The sequence below is a fragment of the Tenrec ecaudatus genome, chromosome 1, assembly GCF_050624435.1.
Source record: "Tenrec ecaudatus isolate mTenEca1 chromosome 1, mTenEca1.hap1, whole genome shotgun sequence".
Taxonomy (NCBI): domain Eukaryota; kingdom Metazoa; phylum Chordata; class Mammalia; order Afrosoricida; family Tenrecidae; genus Tenrec; species Tenrec ecaudatus.
Window position 1 is genome coordinate 79,177,483 of NC_134530.1, and position 11,905 is coordinate 79,189,387.

Consider the following 11,905-nt stretch of genomic DNA (forward strand, 5'->3'; position numbering starts at 1 on the left):
CACACACACACCACCCCCACCCCCAGAACACAGTTCTACTCATACACATGGAGTTGTCATGCAACAATTCAATGAATGTAGGCAACCTGTCTGATTTGGTGTAAACCTATGGAGATGCCATGGCTTGGGCTTCTCTCTGTGATGTCTCATTACTAGACATTCCCTTGTGTGGCCCCTGGATGTTTTGCCTAAGAAGTTGCTGTAAGAGATATTGGATCCTGGGGGGTATGAGGCTGTTAAACTAGGAGGGGCCCTCAAAAGCTGCCTGAAGTAGATGTCTTAGTTCAGATGTGGAGGATAAGGTAGGGGAGCTAGTTCCCAGACAGCTGTGGGATCTAGGACCTGGATGAACTGCCACAAGGACTCCCAAGAACAAGGAACTCCTCATGCTTCCCAGCTGGCAGCCTATGGCTAGCTTGTCAATTAGTTCTGACTCCAGTTAAGCCTAAGAGGAGCCCCCGATGGGCACTGCTCTAAGGGACGATCCTATCAACGGTCCTATCAGCTTACTCATCTGTTCAGTGAGCAATACACTCTTACCCCCCTTTGGGCGTTTCTATCACATATCTGGGTCTATACGCCAACACAAGATAAGTGGGTAGTAGTCAATCTCATGAGTGAGGAAAGACCCGACCTGCTTCCCCAGCCCTATGAGAGGCGACACTACTTACTGGCTGGTTGCTTTCGGAACCTGAGCTGTAAGATGAAGGAAAGGAATTAGTTGTGCCAGAGGCTCGCCCTGTAAAATTGTCAGTCGGTCTCTGAATCGGGTGAACTGTTTCTGTAACACTTAAGCTCATTGCTGCCTGCTGCTCACTTTCACCCACACTTCCGCTAGACACAGCTGTGCAGAAAATGCAAGATTCAGCAGAGGAACAGTTAGCATTTCCTTAGTTACAGGCGTCCTTTAGCATGAAAGGTGTAAGAAGGAACTTTCACTAAAGGAAGCTTACCAAGTAAGGGGAAAGCCTACCTGCCTTACACAGCAATTGGTGAGGCTAACAAGACATCAAACGTTCAATGCGACTCAGAGCATTTTTCTAAAAATCCCAAAACTCACTGCATCGAGTCCATGCTGACTGAAAGCAACCCTAGAGCACAGGGCAGAACCGGCCCTGTGGGTTCACAGGAGTCGAGCGCCCCATCTTTCTCCCACACGGTGCCACCAGGGCTCCGCCAGCTACCTAGCGGTTGCCCTACAGAAGACAACTGTCATTGCTTTAAATGCACTTGTGCTCGCTTCAGCTGCACATGTATCTACTAAAATGTGTTTGTCTTTTTAGTGAGAAGTCTATTTTCTGTACTTTATTTTCACTCTTCCTTTCACCTGTTCTTCCTTCCAGCCGCATGCCACCTCCTCCCAGCAGCCATCTAAGGTTCTCTTCACTTTCTTGCTCCTGTAATATCCATTTGTCCACGGCTAAATTTTGCTGTGGGTCCACATTCTCCAAAAACGTCTAGTCTACGCATGAATCACTCTCATAAATCTAATAGCACTTAGCTTATTGCCTTGCATATGCCATCTGGGTTTTTTAATCACTTTTCAATAAACATCAAAAAACACTTCATGTAAAAAATACTATCTGTAGAAGTGCAAAAAGCAAAGAGTGTCCGTAAGCTATCCACCTATATGGGTGGCCATTAGCGTAGTGATTAAAGAAGGTAATTAACGACAAGAGTGTGTGGTATTACCTCTCAGCACCAGTGCAGGGAACAATGAGGAAACTGTACTGGCCCTTGGTGATCACTGCAGCACACCACGCCATCAGCATCCCCATGGAAGCATGCACAGATGAGTGCATGACCTGCTGTGGATGCGCGATCTTTCCTATCAGGGCCAGTCTGGAGCAGGGGATGCACGGCACAACTGCAAGCAAAGCACATCACGGAGGCTTTATGGTCTGCAGCCCCGGAAGTTAAAGCACACACACAGCCCCTCTCATCCCTGCTTAACTATTCCAAAAGGCAGTAAGAAATAAAGACACCCAAGTCAAATGCAATTGTGGGAAACAGAAAAGTTATTCCCCAGGATGATCCCCCCATAATACACTCCAAACCTAAGGTGCTGTTTGCAAACACATGGTCACTGAGTATACACTTGGAGGTCAACTGTTTAAAGGTTATCTGCCTGAAGGTTGTCAGTCACCTGAGGCATTCAGCCCCATTGTGTGTCCCACCCTAAGTAGGCCCCAGACCCTTCTGATACAGATAATGGGTTGTTCCCCTGGAAGAGAGCCCAAAGACACCTAAGGTCAAGCCAACTCAGGGAAGACCAAGGTTAGGCGGCCATCTTGACTCTAGAGCCCACCTGTCTTGTTACATGTATGCCTTCCTGAGTATGCCTTCTATACAACCCCTTCCTGTTACGGAGTGGCATGCCTCCAGAGTGTACATAAGCCTTGGTTGGAAATACAGAGTGTATATAAGCCTCTGTGTCAATCTGGCTCCTGAGGCCACGATGGTCCCGGAGGTCCCAGATGGTCCCATGCTCTAGCTTGTCTGACAGCTCTTTAATTTTACCCCTCTATTACACAACCGCCCCTGGGACCCATTCAATTGTGGAGGCTGGTACCCCACATGCAGTGAAGAAATATAAGTGATTTGTGAACAGATCAAACACAAAGATAAGAGAAAAAGAATCTGGAGTAGATGGAAAAAATAATCTATAACTTATCAAGGATTCGTGAGGGAGGGTGGGCGGGGGAGGGAAGGAGAAGAAATGGGAGCAGATATCAGGGGCTCAAGTGAGAAGAGAATGCTTTGAAAATGAAGATGGTGGCATATGTGCAAATGTGCTTAACACACTGGAGGAATGTATGGATTGTGATAAGAGATGTAAGAGCCCCCAACGAAAGTATTTAAATTAAACAGAAATGAAACTGGAGAAAGCTGAAACCCAAGGACAGCATGGTTTTCATTTCTGTATCACTGAAATGTCTTAAAAACCCAACTAGTGTCTACCCTAGCATACCACTAAGTGCTATAATAGAGTAAATAATAAGATAAAGATAAGTTCGATTTCAGCATCTGAAATAGTCAATCTCCATCAATAAATAATGTCAACACCGGCATCTAAAATAAATGCTATCTGGGGATTTTCAGCGCTTCTCTAAAAATCCCAGTTTTCTGGAAGTGAGTTGGAGGAAGGAAGGAAGTGTATGTGGACACTTTGGAACCTATCTACACAGACTTTCTTCTTTTGCCATATACAAAGTATAAAGGTTGTGTGAGAGGTTGACAAACAATTGTAATGAGAAGGCTGTAAGTCCTGACCTCCAGGGAGAAGAGACTGCTCTCACTGCCACCCCTAACCAGAAAGGCCACCTGGCGGACTGTGTGACTTACCTACCCTGCACTCTACAAGCTGGCCCACAGGACTAAGTCTTGTTATATACTATAACTTCTCTCTTGAACATCATTTTCCTGGCCCACTAATGCCACTCACCCTCAAGGTTTAACTTAAAACTTCATCTTTTACAGGAAGATCTCCATGCTGGCTAAGTGTGATGTCCCATATATTCCCAGAGGACCCAATGTGTTTTCACTGAATGTGCTGATGTTTACAGTCAGCCTCCCGTAACTGTGCTTCTGGGGGTGGGGGGAGCCCTGGGGCCATATTAACCTCTCTCTCTCTCTTTTTCCCAGGGGATAGCGCAGAAGCAGTCCCCTTATCTCTTATCCCCACACACTGCCCGGCACATCGTACATGCATAAGAAGTACTTGTTTAATAAAGGAATGAGCCAAAATAGTCAGGCTGTAAGAATGACTGGCTGGGGAAATGTATATAGCAGATGAGAAAGGAGTATGAAATAGAGTGGGGGGAGAAGGGGACTGCTATAAACCAGAGTGAAAGAGACCCATTAGACATCAGAGGGAAAGAGAACAGATTATAACAACCAGTGTTAAAATTTATTTTTAAACCAATGTTAGAATTTGACATTTTAGACTCTGTTATCTGGCAAGGAACAGTTAAAGGCCCAGAGGAGGCGTGATGTTGGTCAGGAAAGAAGTGTCAGTAAAAGGCTCTGACTACACCACTGGGACAGACTTGGGGCTCTAAAGAGGCAGGAACACCAAGGAGAGAAACAGAAAACAAAAAGCTATGGAATCTAACAGTTGACTCTTATAAGGCAGAACCTATAATACTCATCTTTTCAGGGGGGACCAGGAAATCACAGAATTATGGTTGTTTTGTTTTATTTTAGAGACCTTAGAAATCACCTAGTCTGATATCCTAACCTATAATTTCTTTTTATGTTACACCTTCTGAATCACAGCTAGACAACTATTAAAAAGGTGAAGTTCTTTTTTTTCCAACAGAAAAACTAGTACTCAAATATATTCTAAGGTGAAACATTCAAAGCAGATGATTCTATACACATAGCTTTAAAATGTAGCACAAAAGACAGACCCACACGCAGAAGACCTTTCGTAAAATAAATTCAGATTATTTTTGAGATGGTTAACATTAGAAACTCACCTGTATAAAACTCCACATTGAAAATATTTATTATTACTATTACCGTTGACAACAGCAGGAGGTAAAAGATTGTATATGAACTATAGAGATCGTTGAAAGAATCTAAAACACAAGAAATAAAAAAGTAAAGTTTATTCAGTTATGTAACCACATCAAGTATACACAAGAAAAGAAGTTTAAACTGGAACTATAATTTAAATTTTGAAAAGTATCTTTTCTTTAAGAATTTAATCATATATTATTGATAGGTCAAATAAGACAGACAGCAATTCAATAACTACAGAATTTGGACCTATCTTTAGGTATTTTAAAATTATAATAAAATTTCTTTTAGAAGACCCAGATATTAACCTTAAACAAAATACTACCATATGCAAATATACTTCATCATGTGAAATAGAGAAGTTCCACAATTAGTAATAAGCAAGCTTTTTAAAATAGAAACAATATTTTTCACATTACATAAGCAAATGAAATTAGCCCCTATAATAATAGTTCAATAGGCAATTTTGAAATAGCATAATATAAAAATCATCTAAATGAACTAAATTTATTTTAAAGTCATGATATCCCTGTGAAATAGTAATTATAGTCACACTTTAAAGTAGTTCAAACACTCATGGCAAATGTACATACCCCTAGGTACATGTACATGTGTATAGATCTGTACACAGTCTTGAAGGCACCGGTCAAACACTGAGCTGCCAACTGTACTATGTGCACAGCTCCAAGCCAACTCACTGCAAGTGGACTCTGACGCACGGCAACCCTACACAGGGCTCTGAGAATGCAAGGCTTCACAGGAGCACACAGCCTCGTCTTTCTCTCAGGAGCGGCTGGTGGGTTTGAACCAGCCTTGTGTTAGCCGTCCAGGGCTTACCTAACAGACCCACTAGGTTTCCTTATGGATATGGATGTGTGTGTGTGTACACACCCTGGTGATACACTGAACTGAACTAAGCTGTGAGCCACTAATCATTTTCCCATGATTTTTGAGGCTCCCCTCCTATGTGTATCTCCTAACAATATGGAAAAGAGAAACAATGAGGACATATATTTACTATACTAAGAAGTGACAATGAAACTTTTCACAAAAGTGAAATCCATTGAAACAAATTAATGAAATGTATTTCCTAAGCAGCCACAGACTCTCACCAAACATACAGTCCAAAGAACGAAATGGTTCATGTGAACGGAAGTCAATAAAGAGCACAATTTTTCTCACGACTCTGTAAGTCAAAGCTAAAAAGAACAAGCACCTTCAATGGGGAAAACTGGCAGGAATCCAATCCCATCGAGAGAAAGCGTGCTAGAGAGCTCAAGGCCAAGCAACATCAAACAGCTTTCACCCCAAGTGCTAAGTCTCAGCAACAGGTCAGTGGTTCTACATGACAACTTCCAGTACTCTGAGGTGCAGCTGGACGGCCACCATCAGTGAGCGATGCTGACCTGGTGAAGGTGGCGATAGACATACTCCCCATTTCTGCACTGGTTTATGGCTTGGTGTCATCTGACCTGTGAGACTCATCCGAGAAGTGATTTGTATATGAATAGCTACTAAAAGCATACAATGATTTTTGTTCTTTAGCAACTCCTTGAAAATTGGCATTTTCTTCTGAAAAAATAAATTTAAAACACACTTCTCACTTTCCGAAGCAGAGAATTCTGTGATGAACAGAAAGATCACGGATTTCAAGAACACTTGTGCGTCTTATCCTTAGGTAAAACTTTAACACTAGGGTTACGGACATCTTTTTTAAATAAACATCTCTTACATACCTATCTCTACAGACATGCATTGGATCGACACACAAACAAAACTGCAGTTTCTTTAAAAGCAACTTATCTTATTTAGAAACAGCATGATTATGCATTATTAACTTACAAATGCAACTATGTGATACTACATATTTATACAAAATTTACATTTAACATACATTAGACATATCGTAAGGATTCCTTGGGCGGGTCAGTATTTGTCTTTACATTTGATGCTGACTTTATAAGAACCTTTTTATTCAAAGCCCCGCTGACATTACAGGGCTTTGAATGTTTCTTTACTCACATCTAACCAATCAGAGCCGTCTTACGATGTGGACAGCTCCAATTCTCAGAAGCACCCGTAGTGATTCACTTAGTAGCTGAACTGGTAAGAATGTGTCTGTGACTGCGCTCTGCCTCTCCCCTCTGGTCTGTGTTAATTCACATCCTGCATTCCCTGCACGGACTCCCCCAGGGGGTGGGGGCATTACCATAAAAGTCTTGTTTTTTTAATCCTACTAGAAATGGACACTCTTGAACCAAAACAAAACAGCTGAGTTATATGAGGCTGATTTCAAAATGAAGGTTGTGTCAAGAGCAGAAGAGAGCAATAACAGTATTTCAAGTAGGGAATTCTGTGTTGACGAAAAGCAAGTGAGGGAGTTGTGAAAATTAAGACTTACTTGGAACAGATTCCAAAAGCTAAAAAAGCTCGTCGTGGCTTAACCGTCCTTTCTATGGGGCTCGAGAGAGTGAATTACATAAATGGGTCATGGAGTGTTGTCAAAATGGTTACTGCGTAACACGCATGGGAAACCACATACGTGCTCTACAAATGGCTAAGGATGACAAATATAAAGCACCAGGCATTGAAAAATGTGCTGTGTCAGCAGGATGGTGTACCCGCTTCATGAATAGGTTTGGCCTATGTTTGAGACAAAGAACAAAGATTTCCCAGAAATTGCCACAAGACCTTGAAGAAAAAATTATGTCATTCCAGTCATTTATTATTAAACAAAGAAGGGTTTATAATTATGACCTGGAAGGTATTGGGAATATGGATGAAACTGCCATGACTTTTGATCTTCCAAGCAACAGAACTGTGGCAAGTTTAGGAGAAAAAAACATTTTTTCTCAAAACCACAGGAAATGGAAAAAACACTTTACAGTTGTTCTATCATGTTTGGCTAATGGAACTAAGCTGCATCCTGTCATTATTTTTAAAAGAAATACCTTGCCTAAAAGATCAATTTACCACCAAAATTACTGTGTGAGCACATGTTAAAGGCTGGATGGATGAAGACGGAACAAAAAAAATGGCTGTAAGAAATTTGCAACCGATGACCAGGTGCAGCCTTAAAGAATAAGCCATCCTTACTTGTTTGGGATATGTTCCGAGCCCACCTATCGGATTACATAAAAAAATTGGCAAAATCTAGTAAAGTTACTTTAGCCATTATTCCAGGTGGGCTTACATCTGTACTGCAGCCTCTGGATGTCTCTTTCAATAAGCCTTTTAAAGACCGTGTGCGAAGGATGTGGCATGAATGGATGCCATCTGGTCAAACCCGACTAACAAAAGGAGGAAATCTCATGAAGCCTGACATAGAGTTAATAGCAAAGTGGGTTCGAGATGCATAGGAAGACATCACAGAAGACACGGTGCGACGTGCCTTCCAGAAATGTAGTCTTAGCAATGCTATGGATGGCAGTGAAGACTGCGCTTTGTATGAAAATGACAGCTGTGATGGTGATGGCTGCGATCTCAGTGAGGACAGCGTCTATGATGACCTCACACCAGCTGAAGCTCTGCATTGGGATACGGATGATGATGAGGAATCCAGTTTTGAAGGATTTTAACTCTTTACATTTTAGCTTGGTTGCTGATTGAGCTCAGGGAATAGTACTCTTAAGGTATCATTGTTGATACCTTATTGCTTTTGTTGAACCTATTTTCCACTTACTGTTCTGGTATACTAATGTTAAATGACTTGTCCTTTTATTTATGTTATTTAAAATAAGTATTTAAATACATTACCCCATTGATGTATCAATTTTTAGTAATTTTATTTTCATTTGTTTTGATTATTGAAACTCACCAATAGCTTCTGCATTTTCCACCCTAGGCTTATATTCGAGTCAATCAGTTTTTCTGGTTTCCCAGGTAATAATTAGGTACCTCGGCTTATACTCAGGTCGGCTTATATCCAAGTATATATGGTAAGGTATTATGTGAAAATCAGCAGTGTGCGAAAAAGGAGAATGACCAAGCCTGTCAGATCACAAAATGGAAGCTAACCATGTCATTGCAAAATTGCCAAATCATAACACTGCGTAACTGCCAAACCACCAAGGATCATGGTCCAGCTAAGCTGACAAATAACTTTACCCATCTCTAGCCTCATACTGTGAAGTTCTTTACTGCCAGACATACATTGTGAATGGACAAAATAGGCAGATTTTTAACTATTGTCATAAATGCAAAATGTCAGATGAAATACTAAGAAAACATGTATTCCAATTTTAGACATATTAAAATATATGTTTTTACCTACAATTTAAAAATAGATAATGGGGACAGTTGTCATGCCTAAAAAGACAAATTATTTCAATAAAAACTGAAAGCTCATGGACTCCTCGTGACTGTACAGGACAGTGAAGAACTGCCCCTGTGGGCTGAGACTGTCCCTTTTTATGGGCATAGGAAGTCTCCATTCCCCCGGCCCCTCTACCTTCAAGAAGCTACCAAAAACTAAGTACAGGTTCCTTTCTGTGGTCTCCTACTTAAGCGTTTCTCTAATAAGATCACTCATGGCTTCTGATCGGTTTAGAACTATGATTATATAATAAAATGGGATGTGCTATGAAAGGGGTGCCTCCATCCTTATCTCAAGTGAAGGTTCTAGTGTGTCAGTCTTCGAGGTAATTAAAAAATAAGTTATTTGAAACATTGCAATTTTCACCTTCACCAGTAGATTTTACAAATATTTGCCCAATGGAATAGCACTCACCTGACAGCCACTGTATTGGATGAAATAAATCAATTCTGCTGAAGATGATGAATACTGTAGTACAGATGGGTAGACACAGCACTGACCAAACAATACTAGAAACTATTCTCCAGCCTAAAACCTGTAATGAAGCAACACAAAACCCTCCATTAAGAATACAGTTCAATTACTTCAGTTATGCAAATCCGATGTTGTATACAGGATACCAACTTCACACAGTTCTACAGTGCTACTCATGAATGTTCATACTCAGACCTTCTGCATGCAGCTATGTATAACTGCAAACGGTCAGTGCTATTAATACATTACACATCACCACCAACCGCTCGACCAAACTCCGTCACTGAGTCAATGCTGTGGGTTCTCTAGACTTAACTGCTTATGCGAGTGCCCCAGTCTTTCTACATCGAGTTGCTGGAGGTTTCAAACTTCGGACCATGAGGATCGCAACGCAACACGCAACCACACCACCACCAGGGGACAGTGCAATTATTACTAAACTAGTGAGCTGGGAGGTGCCTTGGTCCAGAGTCAAGTGCCCCATCAAACAGCGCATTTCTAAGGGAGACTGAGTTTATCTTATTTACAGAGTTAACCATCTGTTTAGCTTTGATGTAGTTACATTTCATATTGAAAAGCTGTCCACATTTTATGGGAATCTCCTATGTATCACGAAGTCCCTGGACAGGGCAAATAGTGAATATACTTCAGCTGGGAATTGACCCAGAGGTTGGAGCTCTGAACCTATCTAGAGGTCCCTCAGAGAAGGGGCCTGGCAATTACTTCCAACAGTGTAACACAGGACAAAATAATAATAATTTATGCATTATGAAGGGTTCCTGAGGTAGGGGGAGTGGGCAGGAAGGGGGAAAATGAGCAGCAGATATTAAGGGCTCAAGTAGACCGCAAATGTTTTGAGAATGATGACGGCAACAAATGTACATATGTGCTTGACACGATGGATGGATGGATGGATGAATGGATGGATAGTGATAAGAACTGTACGAGCCCCCAAATGAAATGATATATAAAAAAAAAGAAAACCTCCCGGAGCACGGCTCTACTCTAACCCACAGGATCCCGTTGGGTCGGAATCGACTTGTTTTCACACATATCGTCATCGTGCCTGCAGTGAGGAGGCATGCGCTCCGTACTGGCCAGCATCAAGCTCCTTTCTGAATGAATGCCCAGAGCTTTCCAGAAACACGTGATGTTCTGGCGGAGCAATACAAAGGCAGCTACTGAAAGGCCTGGAAGGGGGAAAGCGACAGGTGGGTGCTGGGGAAGGTCAGTGACCGAGGATGGCGGGTCACAAGCCTAGGCATTAGTCCAGGACGCCACGCTAGCCAGCACATAGCGCTCGTCAGAACGAGGGAAAGGGAAAACTCCGCGCACGTTCGGAGGCTGATCTACGGGGTCTGTGACCGCGAGCTTTGAAGAACCGGTAAGAACTGAACACCCCAAAGGTTTTAGCGCCGAGCCAGGGCAGACGACAGTCCCTCCAGGCAAGAGCCGTCCTCAAAGGGGCCTTCTTTCCAAGGGAGCTTCTAGTCCTCTGCTCCCCCACAATGGATGCGGCTCTGTGGACTCAACAACGTCCAGAACCGCATTCTGGTCATCCCTCTCTCTCCAACCAGCTTCCACGAAGGACGCGTTCCCTCCCACTCCAGCCTCCTCACGGGAGAGAAAAGTCGGGAACGTTTGCTAGCAAAAGCTCCCTCCTCCTAGAAACCAGATTCAACTCGGGACTCCTCTTCCCGTCCAGTCAGGAGGCGCTCCTTGCCGCGCCCCCCCACCGCCCCAAATCCAAAAGCGGCGGCTCCGCGTTTCCGCGGGTCGCTCCCTCGGCACGCGCTCCCACCGCCCCCGACCCCTGCCCGGCGCGCACGCGCGCTCAGGGCCAGTCAATCCGGCCCGGCCCGGACAGCGGCCAAGCACGCGCCACGCTGAGCGTTACACTCACGCGCCACAGGATGTCCCGCGCTCCGCCGGCGCAAGGCCGACTCGCAGCCGCGGCCATGGGCATGGTGAGCCCTACTCTGAGGCGCACAGCAGCCCGTGCGCCCGCCCGCCCGCCACCACGGTTCAAAGGGAGGGAGGTCCCGGAAGGGCCCCGACGGGGCTGCCTCCAAAGGCGCCTGAGCGAAGTCAGGCTCCGGCCCCAACCAATCCCTCCGAAGCTTCGTCGCGACAGGCTCAACGGGCCAGAACCACCCAGAAAACACGTCCTCCAGTGGGGGTTGTGACTTCCGGACCCGTCCTATGGCGTTTAAAAGGTCCCTCCGAAGCAAGGTCCGGCGGGGCTCCAGAAACAGGGGGCGGTGCTGCATGTTGGGGACTGTAGTCTCGTTGGCCCTCTGGAAGCGAATACTGCAGGAGGAAGAGGCGCGTTGCATTCTGGAACTTGGAGTTTTCGCGGAGTTCCAACGAACAGCATGCTGGGAGTCGTAGTCTTCTGTAGGTGCCATGTGGGATGTTGGGAATTATAAAGCCGGAACTGGCTCCAGTATTACCCTACACTACAGGATAGAGGAATTCTGGTGGCTCTGATTGGCTGCTAACCCGAAAAAGTTGAGCAGGCTGAACTCACCAGCTGCTCTGAGGGAATAAAATGTGGTTTTCTGCTGTCTGTGAAGATTTCAACCCAACTTT

The 11,905-nt window shown here is 43.9% G+C and overlaps 1 protein-coding gene across 3 annotated transcripts in view; it reads right to left on the reverse strand.

The window, feature by feature from the left end:
- Nucleotides 1-11,569, reverse strand: part of NDC1 (NDC1 transmembrane nucleoporin) — a 64,019-nt gene extending 52,450 nt beyond the window's left edge. The window contains exons 1-4 of one of the 3 annotated variants that reach the window (XM_075556402.1): nucleotides 11,217-11,569; nucleotides 9,254-9,374; nucleotides 4,482-4,583; nucleotides 1,693-1,867 (exon numbers count right to left, since the gene is read on the reverse strand). In XM_075556402.1, the coding sequence (XP_075412517.1) occupies nucleotides 1,693-1,867; nucleotides 4,482-4,583; nucleotides 9,254-9,374; nucleotides 11,217-11,279 (461 nt within the window). In that variant the 5' untranslated portion in view covers nucleotides 11,280-11,569. The remainder of the gene's footprint in view (nucleotides 1-1,692; nucleotides 1,868-4,481; nucleotides 4,584-9,253; nucleotides 9,375-11,216) is intronic. The other 2 variants (XM_075556421.1, XM_075556411.1) reach the window with 2 other exon arrangements.
- Between the last annotated feature and the right edge of the window lie 336 nt (nucleotides 11,570-11,905).